General features: G+C 31.4%; 1 protein-coding gene across 12 annotated transcripts in view; it reads right to left on the reverse strand.

The window, feature by feature from the left end:
• Positions 1 to 25,866, reverse strand: part of LOC148604750 (uncharacterized) — a 39,829-nt gene that overhangs the window by 13,231 nt on the left and 732 nt on the right. For 5 of the 12 annotated variants that reach the window (XM_088550887.1, XM_088550878.1, XM_088550879.1 and 2 more), the window contains exons 2-14: positions 21,847 to 21,950; positions 20,701 to 21,488; positions 18,707 to 18,802; positions 17,848 to 17,943; positions 16,904 to 16,999; positions 15,250 to 15,345; positions 13,054 to 13,149; positions 12,611 to 12,706; positions 8,514 to 8,609; positions 8,071 to 8,166; positions 3,977 to 4,072; positions 3,534 to 3,629; positions 1,368 to 1,722 (exon numbers count right to left, since the gene is read on the reverse strand). In XM_088550887.1, the coding sequence (XP_088407013.1) occupies positions 1,368 to 1,722; positions 3,534 to 3,629; positions 3,977 to 4,072; positions 8,071 to 8,166; positions 8,514 to 8,609; positions 12,611 to 12,706; positions 13,054 to 13,149; positions 15,250 to 15,345; positions 16,904 to 16,999; positions 17,848 to 17,943; positions 18,707 to 18,802; positions 20,701 to 21,485 (2,100 nt within the window). In that variant the 5' untranslated portion in view covers positions 21,486 to 21,488; positions 21,847 to 21,950. The remainder of the gene's footprint in view (positions 1 to 1,367; positions 1,723 to 3,533; positions 3,630 to 3,976; positions 4,073 to 8,070; positions 8,167 to 8,513; positions 8,610 to 12,610; positions 12,707 to 13,053; positions 13,150 to 15,249; positions 15,346 to 16,903; positions 17,000 to 17,847; positions 17,944 to 18,706; positions 18,803 to 20,700; positions 21,489 to 21,846; positions 21,951 to 25,866) is intronic. The other 7 variants (XM_088550881.1, XM_088550880.1, XM_088550876.1 and 4 more) reach the window with 5 other exon arrangements.

The raw sequence follows: 25,866 nt of genomic DNA on the forward strand, positions 1-25,866 counted from the left end.
CACTTTTGTAGGCCTTTGTAGGATCATTTCAGCAATTGAAAGATATTGGATTACCCTAACCGTTTGGGAGATATATGCAAAACAAATACTCTCTGACCCCTATGTTCTATATATAGTAACGGTAGCCATGTTTTTAACTTTCATTTAATTCTATATAGTGGTTTCTGAGGAGAAGATTTTTGAAAGTTTGACAGTAAAAAACGTCCAAAAGAGGCAATGACTCCAGCATGGGTCAACAGATTTTCACCAAAATTTTACCACACATCATGGAATTATGCTGAATTATTTTACCTAGTCAGTATTTAGTTAAACATAACGATTTTGGAAAAAATATGCGAAAATCTGCTCTCTGCGGCCATGTTTTTTTTTTATTTTACTTATCAAAAATTGGAACGGTCATTTTGTGCAGGATACTCTAAGGCACAAACATCTTAAGTTTCATCTAACTATAAGTCCATCAATGTTATTTTGGAATACTTAAAAATTCGGTAAAATATTGTATAATATATTCGGGTAAGACAAATGTGACTACTGGGATGTTAAATAACTTCGGGTACCTTCGGACTATGTGTTGTTTAATTGACATGCAAATCCTGATCAGTAAGTCAAATTAAATTTGACTTACTTGTCAGGATTTGCATGTCAATTATTTATTATATTGGTAATAGGAAGAGACAATGGAATACAGTCATTTCTTGAACATCGAGGAAATATTTGAGATCAATTTGGGATATTTATGGTTGATAAAAAATTACGGCAATAAAGTTAACAATCTTTTAAGTACTGAGTCTTTGTAAACCAAAAACACACTTCTTAAATACGTAAGAAGAACAATATTTCTGGGGGTTGGTATGCACACATAAATGAAAATTTTTAATCAATAAAGTCTATGAAAATGTCAATACATGAAAAATAAATGTCTTCTTCCATTTAGCTGAAAACGGCATACCTTTTGAAAATACTGTATAAAAAAAGGTGAAATGTTTATTTTTGAAAATGTCATCTTAAGTTAAAAGCGGGATTTCCATGAAAAAGAAAACCAATATCTAGAGCTGAAATAACAAAGTGGATGTTAAGGATGCGATCACACTTTGATCCCCAATCATTTGAAAACACCAAAAGCTTCCCACTAACTATAAGAATCTCGTTTAACAAAATTAACAAAAGAAGCGATTTGTTTTTCAAGAACAAATTATACAAAGTGTGCCTACTAAATTCATTTTGAACACACACGTATTTTACCCTTATGGGCCCTTTTTTTAGAACAGTAGGGACCAACAACTGGGTTGATTCATATATTTTTGTGTTTTAGTGTCGTAAATTAAGTAATAAGTATGCTTAAAATGAGAAAAATAAATCAATCTTACCTCAATTGCATTGAACATATCAACGTCTCGAAACAGGTAGAACTCCTGATGTTCATTACCAACAATTAACTGTGAATGCAGGTTTATAGCTTCATATCCAAAAGCAACAAGTTTTCTGTCTTTATCAAGCAATACATTTGTAGGAACCAAACAATCACCTGTGTTTAGGAAACTTGTGTTTGTTCGGAGTGGAAGCGTAAAAACGTTAGAAGAATCATTAGCACAGGAAAATGCGCATCCTGAAAATGTCGAACAGCATTCAAGGGCTACTACTAATTTACAACTTGTTGTGATTTCTCCACACCTTTCTGTTGACTGTGGATTTAATAATGATTTTACACTCTTTAGTTTGATTCTGAAACAAAACATGTTGAGCGAAGCAAATTTCTTTTCATATATAAAAAACGTTTATTACAAAAGGTTGAAAATTAAGATAGATTTCATATTTTCGTCATGAATGGGCGTATTAAATCTACTTCCTTTCTGAAATTATTAAATTCAGGGCTAAGATGTAATCACTAAATTCCTTATGTTTAATACTTACTTCGAGATTTTTGTATAATTTGTACAAAACGAAAAGATTTATTGTCCTGTGATAAAGCAAGTGACGTAATATGCCCGGACTGGACTTTATAAAGTGTTACTTTTTTATAAATGGTTTGGTGCATTCAGTCGCCCAAATCAGCTAGTGGTATCTTTCTTTGCAGGTACGCATTACTGATATACGATATATATCACATTTATATCAGAACACATTCAGTATGGTACGTATTTGTGATAATTGTACTGTTTCTAATTTGATATTTCATTTTAGAATATGTTATCTTGTTAATGGAGATTAACTTATTGATTGCCTAATAGTTCTCTAATATATAGTTTCATGTAGGTCATACTTAATATTTCTAGTAGATAGATTTTTCTGATTTTTCTCGAAGATTATCTTGAATGAAGACACTTCAGACTTTTAATGTAAAAATATGAGTATCCGAACATGATTTCGAGATAATTGAGCCTTGATAAAGGCAATTTCTTCTAACATTTTACATGAACTCTGTACAAAATTTTCACCATTTCGAGTACTATTATAACACTAGTAGATAAGATGTCTTATAAATTTGTTATTAAAAACTATTAACTCACATTCTTCCATATTTCAAAAAGAAAATTGGAGGTCACTGAACTATTTTTCTTGAAATATTAAAATAACTTAAACTCCCTTCTCATTGAAATAGGACCGTTTTCCAATATAATCCGTCACCCGCCATAATTTCAAATGCTTATATCTCAAAAACGAGCTAATTGACCCATTATGTTTTTTTCTATACTCGAATTCACCTCAGCCTGTTTGCAGTTTTTTTTTAAGATTATTTTTTTATTTCTCATAAGTTCCTTTAAATAATTTGCCATTTAATTCATGTCGTTCTGTACTACAACTTTCATACAATTACTTCTCGTTCTTACTTCCGAGATTGGAAAAATTCAAAATTTATTTTTCCTACGAGAATTTTGCACTGAACGTATTCTTTATCCGCCATCTTGTTTCTATGGATATTTTGAGATATATATTAAGTACCAGTTGTAGCATTTTCATTTGGAACTTCTGGTTTTTTCTTTTACTAAAGATAAAGAGCAGAAATATGGCGGAAAATCATGGTATTTCAGCTCTTCAATTCAATCTTATTTTCTAAACCCATGCATAAAGGTCCATAAAAATGCACGAATAAGTTAAAAAAAAACAATTTGCTTTAGCAACTCAACACAAAATGTGCAATAGCAAGATGTTCTTTTTCATACAAAATGCACCTGCTGTTGATACATGCTGTTTATTGTCATATAATTGACGCAATAATTGTTGATAAATAATAAATAGATTTGATGTTATACCACAATAAATTACTATTCAAAGTCTTACTCGACAACATTTTTCCTAAAATGTTTTTTCTAAACAAATTTCTGCATAGAACGTCTCACAAACAAAAGTACCAAAACTCTGATTAAACGTAAAACATGTAGTGTGCATTTGAAAAGGTAGCATTGTACTTGCTATTGGTACATATTACAGAAGCAACATTGAAGTAAACTACAACTCATTCGAAAATATTAATTTCAAAAACATGTGTTTCAAAACTGACTAAAACAAATGAGAACAAACTAAATGAATTTAACCTTGTGTGGGATGATTCTTTCTCCGTAAGATCATTTCCTTGCCCATCAGCATTACTTTCTTTTCTCGCTTTTCCCGGCTCTCGTTCTTGTATACACCTGTATGAAATAGAGAAAAGAGAAAAGGATACAATTTAAAGAGGTCGTAATCACATGTTTAATCCTTAGTCCAATAGACAAATTTAACTATTTAACTTCGTGTAATGCTTAATGTCTCTATAAAAAAACACAATATGAACGATCAACTGGGTAGGCACGAAATTGTGGAAGGTGAAAACAATATAATTAGTTATTCATTTTTGCAAATAATTTAAATACATGACATTGTTTTAAAACCATTTTATTCTATAACATTGTGGCAAATAGTACTTCAATTCGCCTGATGATATTTTAATTAAGACAAATAAGTTATGATTCAAAATTTCACCAAGTAACAAAAATATTACCATCTATTGTATGATTCTTTCGTATTGAGTTCATGTTCAAGTTCATCAACTTTACATTCTAGCCATGTTATTTTCGAATCTCTTTCCTCTAAACAACTATAGAATAGACGTTAAAGGTGTATAGTTGAGAGAAAAAAATCCATGCACCTTCAACATTGACTCGACGTCAGTTCAAGACAATTTGTATTGAATGATAAATTTCTTCAGCAGGTGTTTTATCGAGGCAATGATGTCTTTCTTTTTATCTGTTATGACTCAACAAAAAACATAAAACAAACTCAAAAATTTCTTACGAGAAAATCCAATGTTATGTTGATAAGTACCGATTGTTGACAAAGAACTGATAGTTTATTTTTCAGTTTCTGTTTTAACAAAAACTTAATTTCTAACGAATATAAAAGTAAACAAATAATTGGTAGTAACAATAACCTTAAAAAGAATGTTTAAAGGCGGTAAATCATTGTTACAGTCAAATAATTAACAACAGAAGATCTTGATTTGACCATGTAAACAAAGTGATGCTAGATTTTAAATATCAGCGGATTTTTAACTATTCACATTTCATGGAGAAGCCATTTTGTGATATGAATGAGCAAGTATATTTTTTTAAATAAGTAGATGGCAATAAAACGTACTTTAACAATGCCTTATGTCACCTCGAGTACAGTACATGTTCACGTTTCATTCGACATACATGTATTACAGATTGCATTATGCTAAAAGAGTAATCAAGAGAACCAAGGTTATAGCGGTAATCAAAAGAATGTAATTCAGGGAAAAAGACCAGACATGGAAAACAGACATACACAACAAAGAACATAAAGTAACTAAAATCATACATACAAAGTAACAAAAGTAAATGAACAACTCGGACTCCACTAAAAAACTGGGAGCATGGACCAGGTGCACCGGTAGGGTAAGCGTCCTCTGCTTTTCTAGAAACACCAGCCGAGTTGCTCATAAAAAGTTAAGTCCGGGGTAGACAAACGAAACCTTTTTACAAAAAAAAACGTGCATATACAACTAGAAATATAAAACAAGACAAATCTGTCTTATGAAAATGCGAAGATGATATTTGTATGATACAAAAAAATGATGAAACAATAAAAAAATCACTATATCACATTAAATCAAATAACCATTCAACAGAAACAACGCCCTTTCAAATAACATAGATGTATATGTAAATGAATAAAACATGTGAAATCACTAAATGAACAGTGCCGTAGATGGCACAATTCTCTCTCCTTGATTTCATTTCCCAGTACATCAACGTTATAGCGAGCTTTATCGTACAAAACAAAACATTTTTTTTTGTAAGTGTATAACATTCAATCAAGATAATCTAATTTGATTTGTAACAACCTGGCTTGGTACTATGACGTCATTAGCGTCGATTCGTCTGCACTATGTGATTCAAATAATCCTAAACAAAGTTAACACTTTGGTTATTTATCAATTGTTTATATTCGGACGATGATCCATTATAAATTAAATTATAAGAAATGTGTCTAATTTTTTAACAGGTTCTACTTATTCAATAACCTGGTTTGGGCAAGTTTACACGATCGATATAAGAGAATAAGTGTGGTTAGTATGTCAAAGAGAGAACAACTCTACCGGGGTGATAAATGTAAACTCAAGGCCACCCGTGAGTCTTGTCTTCCATAAACGACACAGAAACCCTCACACCACTTTGCAGGCTGCAGCTGGTCACAAAACAAAATTATACACAATTGCAGCAAAATAGTAGCCTCTTTAAACAGCTATCCGGTTCATAAGTGTAAAATGCCGAATCAGTTTATTTTTTATAAATGTCGCCTGTTTAGAAATCCCCCCCCCCCCAAAAAAACATTCTTTAATCACAACTCAACTCACTTGACAACGCCCATTAAAATAACATATTTTTATCTGTAATAATAGGATAAATAATTGGAAAGAGTGAATAACCAAAATATGTCCACAAGTTAAATCTCAATACGTTCTTTATCAAGCAATACATTCGTAGGAACCAAACAATCACCTGTGTTCAGGAGACTTGTGTTTGTTCGGAGTGGAAGCGTAAAAACGTTAGAAGAATCATTAGCACAGGAAAATGCGCATCCTGAAAATGTCGAACAGCATTCAAGGGCTACTACAAAATTACAACTTGTTGTGATTTCTCAACACCTTTCTGTTGACTGTGGATTTAATAATGATTGTACACTCTTTAGTTTGATTCTGAAACAAAACATGTTGAGCGAAGCAAATTTCTTTTCATATAAAAAACGTTTATTACAAAAGGTTGAAAATTAAGATAGATTTCATATTTTTGTCATGAATGGGCGTATTAAATCTACTTCCTTTCTGAAATTATTAAATTCAGGGCTAAGATGTAATCACTAAATTCCTTATGTTTAATACTTACTTCGAGATTTTTGTATAATTTGTACAAAACGAAAAGATTTATTGTCCTGTGATAAAGCAAGTGATGTAATATGCCCGGACTGGACTTTATAAAGTGTTACTTTTTTATAAATGGTTTGGTGCATTCAGTCGCCCAAATCAGCTAGTGGTATCTTTCTTTGCAGGTACGCATTACTGATATACGATACATATCACATTTATATCAGAACACATTCAGTATGGTACGTATTTGTGATAATTGTACTGTTTCTAATTTGATATTTCATTTTAGAATATGTTAATCTTGTTAATGGAGATTAACTTATTGATTGCCTAATAGTTCTCTAATATATAGTTTCATGTAGGTCATACTTAATATTTCTAGTAGATAGATTTTTCTGATTTTTCTCGAAGATTATCTTGAATGAAGACACTTCAGACTTTTAATGTAAAAATATGAGTATCCGAACATGATTTCGAGATAATTGAGCCTTGATAAAGGCAATTTCTTCTAACATTTTACATGAACTCTGTACAAAATTTTCACCATTTCGAGTACTATTATAACACTAGTAGATAAGATGTCTTAAAAATTTGTTATTAAAAACTATTAACTCACATTCTTCCATATTTCAAAAAGAAAATTGGAGGTCACTGAACTATTTTTCTTGAAATATTAAAATAACTTAAACTCCCTTCTCATTGAAATAGGACCGTTTTCCAGTATAATCCGTCACCCGCCATAATTTCAAATGCTTATATCTCAAAAACGAGCTAATTGACCCATTATGTTTTTTTTCTATACTCGAATTCACCTCAGCCTGTTTGCAGTTTATTTTTTAGGTTATTTTTTTATTTCTCATAAGTTCCTTTAAATAATTTGCCATTTAATTCATGTCGTTCTGTACTACAACTTTCATACAATTACTTCTCGTTCTTACTTCCGAGATTGGAAAAATTCAAAATTTTTCCCTCGAGAATTTAGCACTGAACGTATTGTTTATCCGCCATCTTGTTTCTATGGATATTTTGAGATGTTCCCTATTACCTCCCAATTGAAGAGCTGAAATACCATGATTTCCCGCCATATTTCTGGTAAGTCTGATATTAAGTACCAGTTGTAGCATTTTCATTTGGAACTTCTGGTTTTTTCTTTTACTAAAGATAAAGAGCAGAAATATAGCGGAAAATCATGGTATTTCAGCTCTTCAATTCAATTTTATTTCTAAACTCATGCATAAATGTCCATAAAAATGCACGAATAAGTTAAAAAAAAAACGATTTGCTTTAGCAACTCAACACAAAATGTGCAATAGCAAGATGTTCTTTTTCATACGAAATGCACCTGCTGTTGATACATGATGTTTATTGTCATAGAATTGACGCAATAATTGTTGATAAATAATAAATAGATTTGATGTTATACCACAATAAATTACAATTCAAAGTCTTACTCGACAACATTTTTCCTAAAATGTTTTTTTCTAAACAAATTTCTGCATAGAACGTCTCACAAACAAAAGTACCAAAACTCTGATTAAACGTAAAACATGTAGTGTGCATTTGAAAAGGTAGCATTGTACTTGCTATTGGTACATATTACAGAAGCAACATTGAAGTAAACTACAACTCATTCGAAAATATTAATTTCAAAAACATGTGTTTCAAAACTGACTAAAACAAATGAGAACAAACTAAATGAATTTAACCTTGTGTGGGATGATTCTTTCTCCGTAAGATCATTTCCTTGCCCATCAGCATTACTTTCTTTTCTCGCTTTTCCCGGCTCTCGTTCTTGTATACACCTGTATGAAATAGAGAAAAGAGAAAAGGATACAATTTAAAGAGGTCGTAATCACACGTTTAATCTTTAGTCCAATAGACAAATTTAACTATTTAACTTCGTGTAATGCTTAATGTCTCTATAAAAAAACACAATATGAACGATCAACTGGGTAGGCACGAAATTGTGGAAGATGAAAACAATATAATTAGTTATTCATTTTTGCAAATAATTTAAATACATGACATTGTTTTAAAACCATTTTATTCTATAACATTGTGGCAAATAGTACTTCAATTCGCCTGATGATATTTTAATTACGACAAATAAGTTATGATTCAAAATTTCACCAAGTAACAAAAATATTACCATCTATTGTATGATTCTTTCGTATTGAGTTCATGTTCAAGTTCATCAACTTTACATTCTAGCCATGTTATTTTCGAATCTCTTTCCTCTAAACAACTATAGAATAGACGTTAAAGGTGTATAGTTGAGAGAAAAAAATCCATGCACCTTCAACATTGACTCGACGTCAGTTCAAGACAATTTGTATTGAATGATAAATTTCTTCAGCAGGTGTTTTATCGAGGCAATGATGTCTTTCTTTTTATCTGTTATGACTCAACAAAAAACATAAAACAAACTCAAAAATTTCTTACGAGAAAATCCAATGTTATGTTGATAAGTACCGATTGTTGACAAAGAACTGAAAGTTGTATTTTTCAGTTTCTGTTTTAACAAAAACTTAATTTCTAACGAATATAAAAGTAAACAAATAATTGGTAGTAACAATAACCTTAAAAAGAATGTTTAAAGGTGGTAAATCATTGTTACAGTCAAATAATTAACAACAGAAGATCTTGATTTGACCATGTAAACAAAGTGATGCTAGATTTTAAATATCAGCGGATTTTTAACTATTCACATTTCATGGAGAAGCCATTTTGTGATATGAATGAGCAAGTATATTTTTTTAAATAAGTAGATGGCAATAAAACGTACTTTAACAATACCTTATGTTACCTCGAGTACAGTACATGTTCACGTTTCATTCGACATACATGTATTACAGATTGCATTATGCTAAAGGAGTAATCAAGAGAACCAAGGTTATAGCGGTAATCAAAAGAATGTAATCCAGGGAAAAAGACCAGACATGGAAAACAGACATACACAACAAAGAACATAAAGTAACTAAAATCATACATACAAAGTAACAAAAGTAAATGAACAACTCGGACTCCACTAAAAAACTGGGAGCATGGACCAGGTGCACCGGTAGGGTAAGCGTCCTCTGCTTTTCTAGAAACACCAGCCGAGTTGCTCATGAAAAGTTCAGTCCGGGGTAGACAAACGAAACCTTCTTACAAAAAAACGTGCATATACAACTAAAAACATAAAACAAGACAAATCTGTTTTATGAAAATGCGAAGATGATATTTGTATGATACAAAAAATGATGAAACAATAAAAAAAAATCAATATATATCACATTAAATCAAATAACCATTCAACAGAAACAACGCCCTTTCAAATAACATAGATGTATATGTAACTGAATAAAACATGTGAAATCACTAAATGAACAGTGCCGTAGATGGCATAATTCTCTCTCCTTGATTTCATTTCCCAGTACATCAACGTTATAGCGAGCTTTATCGTACAAAACAAAACATTTTTTTTGTAAGTGTATAACATTCAATCAAGATAATCTAATTTGATTTGTAACAACCTGGCTTGGTACTATGACGTCATTAGCGTCGATTCGTCTGCACTATGTGATTCAAATAATCCTAAACAAAGTTAACACTTTGGTTATTTATCAATTGTTTATATTCGGACGATGATCCATTATAAATTAAATTATAAGAAATGTTTCTAATTTTTTAACAGGTTCTACTTATTCAATAACCTGGTTTGGGCAAGTTTACACGATCGATATAAGAGAATAAGTGTGGTTAGTATGTCAAAGAGAGAACAACTCTACCGGGGTGATAAATGTAAACTCAAGGCCACCCGTGAGTCTTGTCTTCCATAAACGACACAGAAACCCTCACACCACTTTGCAGGCTGCAGCTGGTCACAAAACAAAATTATACACAATTGCAGCAAAATAGTAGCCTCTTTAAACAGCTATCCGGTTCATAAGTGTAAAATGCCGAATCAGTTTATTTTTTATAAATGTCGCCTGTTTAGAAATCCCCCCCCAAAAAAAAAAAACATTCTTTAATCACAACTCAACTCACTTGACAACGCCCATTAAAATAACATATTTTTATCTGTAATAATAGGATAAATAATTGGAAAGAGTGAATAACCAAAATATGTCCACAAGTTAAATCTCAATACGTTCTTTATCAAGCAATACATTCGTAGGAACCAAACAATCACCTGTGTTCAGGAGACTTGTGTTTGTTCGGAGTGGAAGCGTAAAAACGTTAGAAGAATCATTAGCACAGGAAAATGCGCATCCTGAAAATGTCGAACAGCATTCAAGGGCTACTACAAAATTACAACTTGTTGTGATTTCTCAACACCTTTCTGTTGACTGTGGATTTAATAATGATTGTACACTCTTTAGTTTGATTCTGAAACAAAACATGTTGAGCGAAGCAAATTTCTTTTCATATAAAAAACGTTTATTACAAAAGGTTGAAAATTAAGATAGATTTCATATTTTTGTCATGAATGGGCGTATTAAATCTACTTCCTTTCTGAAATTATTAAATTCAGGGCTAAGATGTAATCACTAAATTCCTTATGTTTAATACTTACTTCGAGATTTTTGTATAATTTGTACAAAACGAAAAGATTTATTGTCCTGTGATAAAGCAAGTGACGTAATATGCCCGGACTGGACTTTATAAAGTGTTACTTTTTTATAAATGGTTTGGTGTATTCAGTCGCCCAAATCAGCTAGTGGTATCTTTCTTTGCAGGCACGCATTACTGATATACGATATATATCACATTTATATCAGAACACATTCAGTATGGTACGTATTTGTGATAATTGTACTGTTTCTAATTTGATATTTCATTTTAGAATATGTTAATCTTGTTAATGGAGATTAACTTATTGATTGCCTAATAGTTCTCTAATATATAGTTTCATGTAGGTCATACTTAATATTTCTAGTAGATAGATTTTTCTGATTTTTCTCGAAGATTATCTTGAATGAAGACACTTCAGACTTTTAATGTAAAAATATGAGTATCCGAACATGATTTCGAGATAATTGAGCCTTGATAAAGGCAATTTCCTCTAACATTTTACATGAACTCTGTACAAAATTTTCACCATTTCGAGTACTATTATAACACTAGTAGATAAGATGTCTTAAAAATTTGTTATTAAAAACTATTAACTCACATTCTTCCATATTTCAAAAAGAAAATTGGAGGTCACTGAACTATTTTTCTTGAAATATTAAAATAACTTAAACTCACTTCTAATTGAAATAGGACCGTTTTCCAGTATAATTCGTCACCCGCCATAATTTCAAATGCTTATATCTCAAAAACGAGCTAATTGACCCATTATGTTTTTTTTCTATACTCGAATTCACCTCAGCCTGTTTGCAGTTTTTTTTTTAGGTTATTTTTTTTATTTCTCATAAGTTCCTTTAAATAATTTGCCATTTAATTCATGTCGTTCTGTACTACAACTTTCATACAATTACTTCTCGTTCTTACTTCCGAGATTGGAAAAATTCAAAATTTTTCCCTCGAGAATTTAGCACTGAACGTATTGTTTATCCGCCATCTTGTTTCTATGGATATTTTGAGATGTTCCCTATTACCTCCCAATTGAAGAGCTGAAATACCATGATTTCCCGCCATATTTCTGGTAAGTCTCATATTAAGTACCAGTTGTAGCATTTTCATTTGGAACTTCTGGTTTTTTCTTTTACTAAAGATAAAGAGCAGAAATATAGCGGAAAATCATGGTATTTCAGCTCTTCAATTCAATTTTATTTCTAAACTCATGCATAAAGGTCCATAAAAATGCACGAATAAGTTAAAAAAAAAACAATTTGCTTTAGCAACTCAACACAAAATGTGCAATAGCAAGATGTTCTTTTTCATACGAAATGCACCTGCTGTTGATACATGATGTTTATTGTCATAGAATTGACGCAATAATTGTTGATAAATAATAAATAGATTTGATGTTATACCACAATAAATTACAATTCAAAGTCTTACTCGACAACATTTTTCCTAAAATGTTTTTTTCTAAACAAATTTCTGCATAGAACGTCTCACAAACAAAAGTACCAAAACTCTGATTAAACGTAAAACATGTAGTGTGCATTTGAAAAGGTAGCATTGTACTTGCTATTGGTACATATTACAGAAGCAACATTGAAGTAAACTACAACTCATTCGAAAATATTAATTTCAAAAACATGTGTTTCAAAACTGACTAAAACAAATGAGAACAAACTAAATGAATTTAACCTTGTGTGGGATGATTCTTTCTCCGTAAGATCATTTCCTTGCCCATCAGCATTACTTTCTTTTCTCGCTTTTCCCGGCTCTCGTTCTTGTATACACCTGTATGAAATAGAGAAAAGAGAAAAGGATACAATTTAAAGAGGTCGTAATCACACGTTTAATCTTTAGTCCAATAGACAAATTTACCTATTTAACTTCGTGTAATGCTTAATGTCTCTATAAAAAAACACAATATGAACGATCAACTGGGTAGGCACGAAATTGTGGAAGATGAAAACAATATAATTAGTTATTCATTTTTGCAAATAATTTAAATACATGACATTGTTTTAAAACCATTTTATTCTATAACATTGTGGCAAATAGTACTTCAATTCGCCTGATGATATTTTAATTAAGACAAATAAGTTATGATTCAAAATTTCACCAAGTAACAAAAATATTACCATCTATTGTATGATTCTTTCGTATTGAGTTCATGTTCAAGTTCATCAACTTTACATTCTAGCCATGTTATTTTCGAATCTCTTTCCTCTAAACAACTATAGAATAGACGTTAAAGGTGTATAGTTGAGAGAAAAAAATCCATGCACCTTCAACATTGACTCGACGTCAGTTCAAGACAATTTGTATTGAATGATAAATTTCTTCAGCAGGTGTTTTATCGAGGCAATGATGTCTTTCTTTTTATCTGTTATGACTCAACAAAAAACATAAAACAAACTCAAAAATTTCTTACGAGAAAATCCAATGTTATGTTGATAAGTACCGATTGTTGACAAAGAACTGATAGTTGTATTTTTCAGTTTCTGTTTTAACAAAAACTTAATTTCTAACGAATATAAAAGTAAACAAATAATTGGTAGTAACAATAACCTTAAAAAGAATGTTTAAAGGTGGTAAATCATTGTTACAGTCAAATAATTAACAACAGAAGATCTTGATTTGACCATGTAAACAAAGTGATGCTAGATTTTAAATATCAGCGGATTTTTAACTATTCACATTTCATGGAGAAGCCATTTTGTGATATGAATGAGCAAGTATATTTTTTTAAATAAGTAGATGGCAATAAAACGTACTTTAACAATACCTTATGTTACCTCGAGTACAGTACATGTTCACGTTTCATTCGACATACATGTATTACAGATTGCATTATGCTAAAGGAGTAATCAAGAGAACCAAGGTTATAGCGGTAATCAAAAGAATGTAATCCAGGGAAAAAGACCAGACATGGAAAACAGACATACACAACAAAGAACATAAAGTAACTAAAATCATACATACAAAGTAACAAAAGTAAATGAACAACTCGGACTCCACTAAAAAACTGGGAGCATGGACCAGGTGCACCGGTAGGGTAAGCGTCCTCTGCTTTTCTAGAAACACCAGCCGAGTTGCTCATGAAAAGTTAAGTCCGGGGTAGACAAACGAAACCTTCTTACAAAAAAACGTGCATATACAACTAGAAACATAAAACAAGACAAATCTGTTTTATGAAAATGCGAAGATGATATTTGTATGATACAAAAAATGATGAAACAATAAAAAAAATCAATATATATCACATTAAATCAAATAACCATTCAACAGAAACAACGCCCTTTCAAATAACATAGATGTATATGTAACTGAATAAAACATGTGAAATCACTAAATGAACAGTGCCGTAGATGGCATAATTCTCTCTCCTTGATTTCATTTCCCAGTACATCAACGTTATAGCGAGCTTTATCGTACAAAACAAAACATTTTTTTTGTAAGTGTATAACATTCAATCAAGATAATCTAATTTGATTTGTAACAACCTGGCTTGGTACTATGACGTCATTAGCGTTGATTCGTCTGCACTATGTGATTCAAATAATCCTAAACAAAGTTAACACTTTGGTTATTTATCAATTGTTTATATTCGGACGATGATCCATTATAAATTAAATTATAAGAAATGTTTCTAATTTTTTAACAGGTTCTACTTATTCAATAACCTGGTTTGGGCAAGTTTTCACGACCGATATAAGAGAATAAGTGTGGTTAGTATGTCAAAGAGAGAACAACTCTACCGGGGTGATAGATGTAAACTCAAGGCCACCCGTGAGTCTTGTCTTCCATAAACGACACAGAAACCCTCACATCACTTTGCAGACTGCAGCTGGTCACAAAACAAAATTATACACAATTGCAGCAAAATTAGTTGCCTCTTTAAACAGCTATACGGTTCATAAGTGTAAAATGCCGAATCAGTTTATTTTTTATAAATGTCGCCTGTTTAGAAATCCCCCCCCCCAAAAAAAAAACATTCTTTAATCACAACTCAACTCACTTGACAACGCCCATTAAAATAACATATTTTTATCTGTAATAATAGGATAAATAATTGGAACGAGTGAATAACCAAAATATGTCCACAAGTTAAATCTCAATACGTTCTTGGTACTAGTGATTATATGTGTGTTATTCACGACAACCAATTTATTATCCTGCTTTTCTTACTTATTTGTTGTTATTTTCAAAATAAAATCCAAATTTTGTGATTAGCGGATTGAATTATATGTTGTGATGTTTTGTAACGTTTATGTCGGTGAAAATCAAGGGGAACATTCGGAAAATCTCTGATATCTATGTAAGACATGTTATACCTAATGTGGCATGATTCTTTCTTCCTGTTTTCATTTTCAAGTTCATCTACTTTATTTTCTAGTCTCGTTATTTCCGAACCTTTTTCCGCTAAAGACCTATAAGATAATCGATAAAATGAAGGTTGCACACAAAAAGATAAAATTTGTACAAAAATATTTCAATCAAAGAGTAATAAAGGGAACCAAGATTTTGGCATAAATAAAAAACACAGAGTCTAGAGATGACATAGACAAAACAGGGAATACAGACACAAACAATAGAGAAAAAAATATACCCAAAATAATATGTACAAAGAAAAAAGTAAATAACCAACTCGGGAAAGTGTTGAAGAAATATTTCGTTCCCATTAAATTAAGTTAAGCATACTTCACGTAACGCCACACGTCTACATTCTGGCACTTTCAGTCTAAACTTTAACTGGAGTAACAAAACAAAAGTCTGTAATTAAGACATATCTACTTTTATGTACACTTTTCAAACCTGGATCCCGTTTTATAACTCTTTATCCACTGGGTAAATAATCATACAGTGGATAAATGGTATAGATTGAACTAGACTTATCCAGTGGATATCAAATTGTATAGAATATACTCGAGTTATCCAGTGGATAAAGTGTAGCTGTTATACTAAACCTATCCAATGAATACCTTGAATAGATTGTAAAAGACTCACCAAGTCGATACCTAGTATAGATTGTAATATACTTATTCATTGGATAACTTGCAAATCGATGGTAAAGGAAAACTATTGACCAAACTTTACGACAAACGTGATGACTTTTCATTCAAAATTGTCAACGTTCCTTTTGTGGCAACATCCCTTCAGAACCTGCGTATGGATTGATAATATCACAACTATGTGATAAATACGTTATGCTAGAGCTTGCCAAGACTACGCAGACTTTTTATTTCGCGCTGGAATTCTAACAAATAGACTTTTGGAGCAGGGTTATGTTGCTACAACATAAAAAGTGTTATGGCCGTCATCATGAACTCGTGGATCGTTACGGTGTATCCATCTGCGCCATGACAACTGATTTTTTTCAACGTGTCATCGTTTTCCATTCCTCTTTCGTCTATCCCGGATTCGACTTTTTATGAGAAATTCGGCGGGTGTTTCTAGAAAAGCAGAGGACGTTTACCCTACACCTGGTCTACGCTTCCAGTTTTTAGTGGCGTCCGAGTTGCTGATTTGCTTTTGTTACTTTGTATGTATGAGTTTAGTTACTCTATGTTCTTTGTTGTGTGTGTCTGTTTTCCATGTGTGGTCTTTGTCCCTGGATTACATTCTTTTGATTACCGCTATAATCTCGGTTCTGTTGATTACTCTTGCACAGATCGTTAAAAGTCGTATTGCTAAGAGGAAACTGGTGAGTTATATGTAGACCTAGTAATCTATTTTGAATATAATGTCTATATTTTTCAACCTCAAACTGTTATGATATCTATGGCAACATCACTTGCACTGTCGATCGTTGTTCACCACTTGGTGGTATGTTATGCTATATAAAATTATAGCTATTACTGACCTGGTGATGTCTCTTTGTTTGTATATCAAATTAAATCAAACAACAACTCAACAGAAACGACGTCCATTCAAATACCATGTATGTATCTGTAACGCATTTAAAAATATGAGATATAACTAAATTACCGTAGATGGCAAAATTCTTTCTCCTTAATTTCATTTGCCAGTTCATCAATGTTTCTTTGAAGCCGAGCTATTGTCGAATCTTTTTCTTCTGCAAACCTATACAGGATCCGAGAACAAGTTGCATGAACGAGGTATATATTACAAAACAAATTAATTTTTCGGTTTTGTTTTCTCATTTGTACACCATTAAATTTTAAAAAAAAATAATTTGATTTGTAACTATCATTCTGGTTACTTTAATTCTCTGTGAGCAAACTTAGTTATTTTGTATAACCTGGATTGGTAATATGACGTCATTAGCGTCGATTCGTCTGCACTCTACGTATGAAAAATCCCAAACAAAGTTAACACTTTGGTTACTAATCAATTATGAACATTCGGACAGTCATCCATTAGAAATTAAATAACAAGGAATGTTTCTAATTTTTTAATAGATTATATATACTTAATAATCTGGTTTGGACCAGTTTTCACTTTCATTATAAGAAGAAAGGATGCTGTTAGCATGTCAAAGAGACAACACCTCTACCAAGATTATAAATATCAGCTCATGGCTACCTATGTTCTTTAGTCACAACTCAACTGACTTGACAACACCCTTTCAAATAGCATATTTGTATAAGTAATTAAAAGGATAACTAATCGGAAAGAGTAAATAACTAAAATCATAACAAAATATCACACACGAGTGCCAGAGAACGCCTAGATGTGACGGATGTGCGGAACTTGTTCCAAGTACGAGTTGAATTTTATGGTGTTCTTGGCACGAGAGATTATATTTTGGTTAATCACGATATCCAATTGATTATACTATTTATTATCCAGATTTTCTTCCTTATTTGTTGCTATTTTCAACATAAAATCCAACTTTTGTGAACGAAGGATTGATATACATGTTATGATGTTCGGTAGATCATTAATATCTATTATAACACATGTAATACCTAATGTGGTATGATTCTTTCTGTCTGATTTCACTTTCAAGTTCATCTACTTTACTTTCTAGTCTCGTTATTTCCGAATTTCTTTCCTTTAAAGACCTATAATATATTCGATAAAATGAAGATTGCAGACACAAAGTAAGAATTCTAACCAAATATTGTCAAATAAAAAAGTAATCAAGGGAACCAAATTTCTAGCAGACATTAAAAAAAAGTAGTCCAGGGCTGAAATAGACCAGACAGGAAAAAACAGACATAAACAACAGGAAAAAACCAAAACAATTTATAAAAAACAAAAGTAGATAAGATATTCGGGAAAATGTAATGGAATTATTCTGTTCCCATAAAATTCAGTTTAGCATACTTCACGTAAAGCAACATGTCCACATTCTGGCATATCCAGTTTAAAATTAAACCGTTATAGTAAAATTAAGACATGCATACTTTTGCGTACAATTTTGAAGCTGGGCCAAGTCTTCCAACATTTTATCCACTGGTTAAATATTTATTCGGGGTATACATTGTATAGATTAAATTAGACTTATCCAGCGTATAAACATTTATAGATTATACTAGTGTTATCCAGTAGATGTTGTACTAAACTTATCCAATGAATATTCTGAAAAGATTGACACAGATAATCCCAGTCGATACTTAATGTAGATTGAAATATGATAACTTGCATAGATCGTACTGCAGTTATCCGGGGGATAACTTTTTTATATTTTGTACTAGAGTTATCCAATGGAAAGATTTTTTGAACAATGGGGTCCTAATGACGTAACTATCTAGTTAATAACATTAAGTCTCTGCAACTATTTTGTTATTCAAAAAACATTTGAGTTAACCAAATAAATATTACCTTTTGTGGGTGGATTCTTTCTCCTTGACTTTATTTGCAAGTTCATTTATATCACTACCTTGCCTAGCTATTTTTAAATCTCTATCTTCAATACACCTGTACAAAGACCGAGCAAAAGATAACTACAACTGCAAATTTGTTTCCGATCAACACAATAGCTACAAGGTACATGTTAGACAATACATCGATGTCCAATTGCATATATATTATTCACATAAAAACAAACAGTCTGTACACTATTTGTGCAAAGGGAATTCTATATAAGATCAATATTGCCATTGCTATCTCCCCTTTATATTTATTCTAATTATTAAATTGTAACAGTATCGGACATATATATCGTACTCTATTAAGTGACAAACCAGTGATGATTAAAAACGTTGTGATTTTTTTAATACAAATATATTTTTTGTTTTATTTTAAGGTAGATGTATAAACTGATAAATAAATCAATGAGATGAAATTTTACAATATGCGTAAATATATTATAATTTCTTAATAATTTGTTAAGAAATATTCTTCCCTAAGACGTTATTTTGGTATGAGGAGACTGATGAGTTATATTTATTTTTACCGCTTGGCAATTGGCATCTTTTATGACGGAAACTCTAGCGATCCGTTTATGATGTCCCTATTAGTACAAGTAGCGGGAAAACAATGTGGAAAAGATCACATCGTCGCTTTCGACACAAGCGTAAAAATAAGAAAGAGGTACAATCCACCAATATAATGTAAACAATAAAATGAAATTCAATTACATATTTAAACTGAAGATAGAGAAAAACAAGATAGCACTTACAATATGAATTCCTAAAGAAAACCGGGAGTAATATATATCTCTCTTAAACGGAAACATGTCCTTCTCGGCCCCCGTCATACTACATGTTAGTAAAGATGAAGTAAGAGTCAAGTCTTTGGGATCGTTATCAGGTAAAATTGAAGAAAACTGTACCTAATATTTCTTAATTTATCTGTACAATAGAAATTTATCATCGGTCAATCAAGTCGTGTTTATAAAAACAACTGTTTTATAGTGATTAAAGCCTCAAAAGAAACTTATTTTGCGGTATCTGCTCTTCTACGAATAAGAATTGTGCACTGCTGAAGTTGTCAGTGCATTGCGAATAAAGGGAAGAGGGGACGTTTACCGTTTGAAATTAAAAAGAAAACCATCGCGTTTGTGAACGTTTATTTTCCAAATATTTTTCAAACGACCGGTGTCATCTTTTTGTAGGTTCAGATTATATTTAGTTGATTGAATTAGTTGTTTCTTCAAATTTAATTCCATTTGCGTAGATCACATTCAAGTCATCAACATAGCAATGATTGATCAGGGATAATACTTTCTAAATACAAAAGAAACTGAAATAAAAAGACTGGGCTAGTCACTTCTCGTTTTTTTTTTTAAAGTACCCTTCTTAAACCCTATCTACATAGAAACAGTTCGTCGAGAAGTTGCGCACAGTTTGTTCACAGAGGTATTCCAGCCATCAATTAAATTACCTTTCCTTTAAACTCGACTTCTGAAGCGACAATAATAAGAACATTTAACTTTTCATACTGTAAACATTTTTATATAAATAAATTATATGGTAATAGTACTAGTGTGACTTTTATGGCAACACAGATATCGCACACACAGGTGATGCATGGAAAAACGGTTTCAACTTCCCTGTCAATTTAATGGATAAATACATAAGTCAGTCAATCAGTTTAGGGAATTTGAAAATTGGAAAAGCAAAAAATACTTTTATAACCAGAATTTTTCTACAATTGTATAATAATGGCAGTTGTTTCGACAAATGCGTTTTATTAAACATGTTAAAAGGTTAAAAGTAAATACTTTTTTTTAGCCATTAGCTGTTTTTATTAAATAGTATGTAGGGCTAGTACAACCAAGTAAAACCTTTTGGTTCATAGTCTTTTTCGTTTGAAAACGACACAGAAACTTCAGAAAGTAACAGTTATGTTGAAAAGAAGAAGAGATAACATACCTGATTGGTTTATACAGATGAATACGTTCAACAACAGCATTCACGAATATTTCTTCCTCAAATTGATGATTTGGTACAGAAGGTATTGAAACGTCGGGTATATCTGGTTTGTCTTTATGTGCCATTTCAAGAAGCACTACGAATGTTGTATCATGGGTTATATCTAACAACTGCCCAAGTTCTCTTCTCCTGGTCATGAAATGTTCATAAAGTGACGTAAGTTCCGACATTTTAGAATTTAGATTTTCCCTCTTTAGCATTAGATTATCTTCGATGGCTTTCACATTCATGTCTTTTGTGCTCTTTATGATATCAACCAATTTATCCGATGCGTTTTTAACTGCACTCGAATATGAGTTGAAGTCCCCGGATAGTCTTTTAAGTGTATCATTCTTTATATCATAAATGGTTTTAGACATGAAATCTGCTGCAGAATCGAAATCTGCTATCAGTTTTTGCATCTGTCCTCGGAGTGTTTTTGAATGTTCTGCAACTGTTTCATACTTATGTGTCTTGTGTGAACCGATTGCGCACTTATCACAAATCAAACGTTTACATGACGGGTTTAGACAAAAAATTGACAATTCCTGTTCATGAATCAGACATGACGTTTCAGCCCCCACTATAACTTTGTCCACGTTTTTTGACAAAGTTAATGTATGTCCTCTTGTGAATGTATTGTGATTTAGTTTACAATGTTCGCATAGCATTTTTTTGCAGTTGTAACAGTATGAACTGCCTTCACTTTCACAGTTACAACATTTTGATAAAGATATCTGTGCCATTTCCTGAAAACATGAAAGTCAAAAGTATCCTATTATTGTGATAGAAAAACACAAAATATGTTAGGTATCAATGACAAACAGTTAAATATAACTGAATGAGTTATATCTATTTATTTGTGATTGAATAAAGAATGCAATTTAGATTTTTTTTTTGACTGAGGGTACTGAAACGGAAATAAAGTTTGTTGACATCAATTGTCCTCAAGATATGTAGAGCATAAAAACATATTGAATAGTATTAAACACTGTTTTTTGAGAAATGATTTATTTATTATTTATGGATAACTAGACAATCGTGGAAAGACGTTATCTCTATCAACATATAGAAATGGAAGGCAATACAGATGAGATTAGTTCTAACCTCTCAGTGAAACTGTCAGGACAGCTGTTCTAGTAGAGCCGACTGTAATTCTGTTCTCGTAGAGCCAGCTTTCCTAGAACTGTTAGACGAGCCGGCTCGCTGAACTGTAAGAAGATCTAGATATGTCTCTTGATAAAATATATCGTAAATCTATACACATAAATTCTTTTTTGAACAACTCGCTTATAAATCAATAATTTTAAATCTTCAATAACGACTATTCCCACTAAACGATTTAAATGATACAAAGAAAAATACAAAACCTTAAACATACATGTGCAGTGTCTAAAGGGTTTTTTTATCACCAAATAGATCAAGAATGTAAAACTAGCCTATAAATCTTTAAGATATGAAATCGACAAAATAAAAAAGCATTTTTTGTTTGACTATACCAATACATCGTCTTCGATAACCTCAAAGCTATATGAAAAGATATAATTTGAATCCATTTGGACATTTTGTGTTATATTTGCTAGTGTGATTTCTCAAAACTTCAAATATTGCGATAAAAAGTCAATGTTCAATGTTTCTACCTGACATGAGAAGCCAAAATAAGTGCTAAAAATTGACATTTTTTTTTGGGGTTGAAAATCTAACTTTAAATTTATCAAGTTTGAAATACACTCAGATTAACATCGAGATTGATACATTCTGGTACGAAAACTTTAAATATTTTAGTTTATATTTTCGGACAAAATCTGTATTTCTATTTTGTCATTCTTTTATTAAGAATCATGTCGATAACTGTGGGTACAAAATGTATTTCAATGTTCTGAAGAAGTTGCTTCAACAACATCAACAACACATTCTACATGAAGAATTATTTTATGTTGTCTCTCCATCTCTTTAATGTATTTTATGGTTGATTTGACTTGTTTATGTTACATGTAATACGAGTATATATGCTCTTCAAACTTGGCTGAGATTGGGGAAATTTGTTAAAATGCTGGAAAAACATCAAATTTTGTGAAGTTTTTCACTTTTAACAATGGCCACATGCGTGTTGGCTCTCGTGCTTCATATATTTTAAAATATCTTGAATCCTAAGACGTGTGGCACTTCCGTTCCATTCCACATAAAAACCATCTTAAACATTGAGAAAAAGGAAAAGAATTATTGGTTTTTGTAAGAGTTACATAAATGCATACTGTTATTTCTGGAAGAACGTCATAAATCTCGTCTACAACATCTTATATTCAGTCTTTGCGACCATCTTATTTTACTACTACTACCTAGAAATCAGCGTTAATCAAATGTTCCAAATTGCTCAACTTTCCTTTCATCTGTGGCAACATCCCTTCAGCACTTGCGTATGAAGTGTTCATATCCCAACTCATACGTTATACGAGAGCTTGCCGAAACTACGCAAACTTTTTGTATCGCGCTAGAACTCTAACAAATAGTCTTCTGGAACAGGGTTATGTTGCTACAAGATTGAAGTCATCACTACAGAAGTTTTATGGTCGTCATCATGAACTCGTGGATCGTTATGGTGTATCCATCTGCATACTTTGTATGTATGATTTTAGTTACTATATGTTCTTTGCTGTGCATGTCTGTTTTCCATGTTTGGTCTTTGTCCCTGGATTACATTCTTTTGATTACCGTTGATTACTCTTATAATGCCAAAAAGGTTCCTTACTGTATTTTCTCCCAAGAGCTGGTTCTGATAGAACTGTCATAAGAGATAACTCCAGAAATTACATAGAATTGTTCAAAATTTGTCAAAGAATCGTTCATTTGACAGTTGAAGAACAGTTTTATGATATGTTAGACTTGATCTCATTTGAAACTCTTTACAAACAGTCAAACATATACATCTTAAAGTTTAAAAACGCTGTACCATATTTCGTATATAATTATAGTAAAGAGGTTGGATGTCTTCCTTCAAATAACGAAAAAAAAGATAATCAGCTTAAAAACATGTAGACAACTCGTCAGTTATATTTATACATATTATTATACACAGGGACGGCAAAAGTGTTACCCTATAGACCCAAGCAACATAAAAGTTAAATTAAAAGTTCAAATAAAACAAGACATTCAGAGGCCATAAATTCCTGAGTTGAAACAGGCGCAAAAGTGCAGCGTTATCAAAATACTTTAGCGTGATCAAAACCCTTCCTTCTTTTATATCTTACCACTATGGAAAAAATATGATATATTACACAAGAAAACACATTTAAAAATCAGTTCAAAAAGAGTCCCTTGTTAAAACAGGAATAAAGACACTGATTACAAATTACACCAATATACAAACAAAGGACTTCGAGCAATTATCTGACAAGCGGGCTTTAAAGCAGTTAAAACCTACAAAAGTGTGTGTCCTTATCGTATGCAATATCAATTCTATTTGTTAAATGCCAGATTTAGAAGTACGGTTTACATCATCAGTCATACAATAACGACACAACCAATGTAATACCGAAAACTGCTTTTAAATATGGAATGTAAGATTTGCTTATTTACCTTTGTTACTTTGTATATATCATTTTAGTTACTGTATGTTCCTTGTTGTGTTTGTCTGTTTTCTATGTTTGGTCATTGTCCCTTGATAACATTTTATTGATTTCCGCTAGAATGTAGGTTCATTTTATTACTCCTTCTATTTAAAAAAAAACATTTGAGCGAATTACCATAAAATGTTTACTTCAACCATTTGACAACATTATAATAAATAACAAACTCAAAAGAGAAAACTAATTGTCCCTATCCAAAACCGTAACTACCAATGAAAATGTATTACGTACATTCACAACACTATATTTAATTATAGTAAATTTGATATAAAAATCATGCATTTAAAAAAAAAAATCTGTGTTGGACATTTGACTTTATTTATGCTATAATTTTCCCTTTTATCCTTAGGAAGATCAATTTCACGTATACGTTTTCCGGACCTTATTTTTTCGTATTAATTTTGTGTATTTGGGTGGGGATTTCAAATGGAAAGGATTATGATATTAGTTTTTTTAAGGATTTATGGATATGAAAAATGAAATAAATTCAATTTAAAGATAAAAAATTCAAGTTTATAATGTTATCATTTAATGACGAAAAATGCCATATGAATCCTATGGGGATTAGAAATTTTCTTTGGGGAATGGGGAGTTTTTAATGGGGAACGGCGATGGTGACAATTAGGAATGAAGAATTGGGGATAGGTTAAGAGAGTAAATTGAATGAAGAGCGGTATTAGTTGTCTTATTTTTTTTATAAATTGCACATCTAATTAAGTAGAGGCTACATAAAGATTTCCAAGTTAATTCGACGAACATGTACAAAATGCTAGGCAAACAAAATGTTGCTCCAAAAGAGAAATTCAGATAACACGATTCAAGATAAAGCTCCAAATAACATTTCAAATACTCACTATCTAGTGTTTCAAAGAATAACATAAACAAAGTTACTATATTTGAATGTTTGTCATTTGATCTGTTATCCTATCAGATATTAAATTCAAATAATCGGATCATATATCACTCATTCTATGGTTTTAATAAATACGTTGTAAGTATTTAATCTATGAAGAAGCTTTCATCCACATGGATGAATCTCAAACGAAACGGCTGCATGCATAGGTAAAAATATTTATGGAGATATTTATAGAAATCTAGAAGTTTTAGAAGAAACAATTTGTTTACACATGAGATTAGAGAATTAGCAAAGAATTGTTTTGACATACAGAACAAAGCTATGAAAGTTTCATGGATGTTAAGAATCAATATGCATTTCCGAACATCTGTTCTGGTTAATCTGAACATTAAGTTTAAAATAATTTGATATTGACACGTCTGCAAAATATGGCTGTAGTAACATTCTTTGTGAAGAAATGAATTATGTAGATATGATGTCGAATAATATAGATAGAAGCATTAGGCAAAGTTTTCGGGAACATCATAAATGCATTCTAAACATCCTGACTAAAATTATCTTGACACTTAAATGTCCCAGATTTTGACTTTAACGTATCCTTAAATCGATAATTGAACACTCAATAGAATGTCTGTATTTATTATG

The sequence above is a fragment of the Perna viridis genome, chromosome 10 (genome assembly GCF_037379345.1).
Source record: "Perna viridis isolate PV_CMFRI_1.1 ecotype Kerala chromosome 10, ASM3737934v1, whole genome shotgun sequence".
NCBI lineage: Eukaryota > Metazoa > Mollusca > Bivalvia > Mytilida > Mytilidae > Perna > Perna viridis.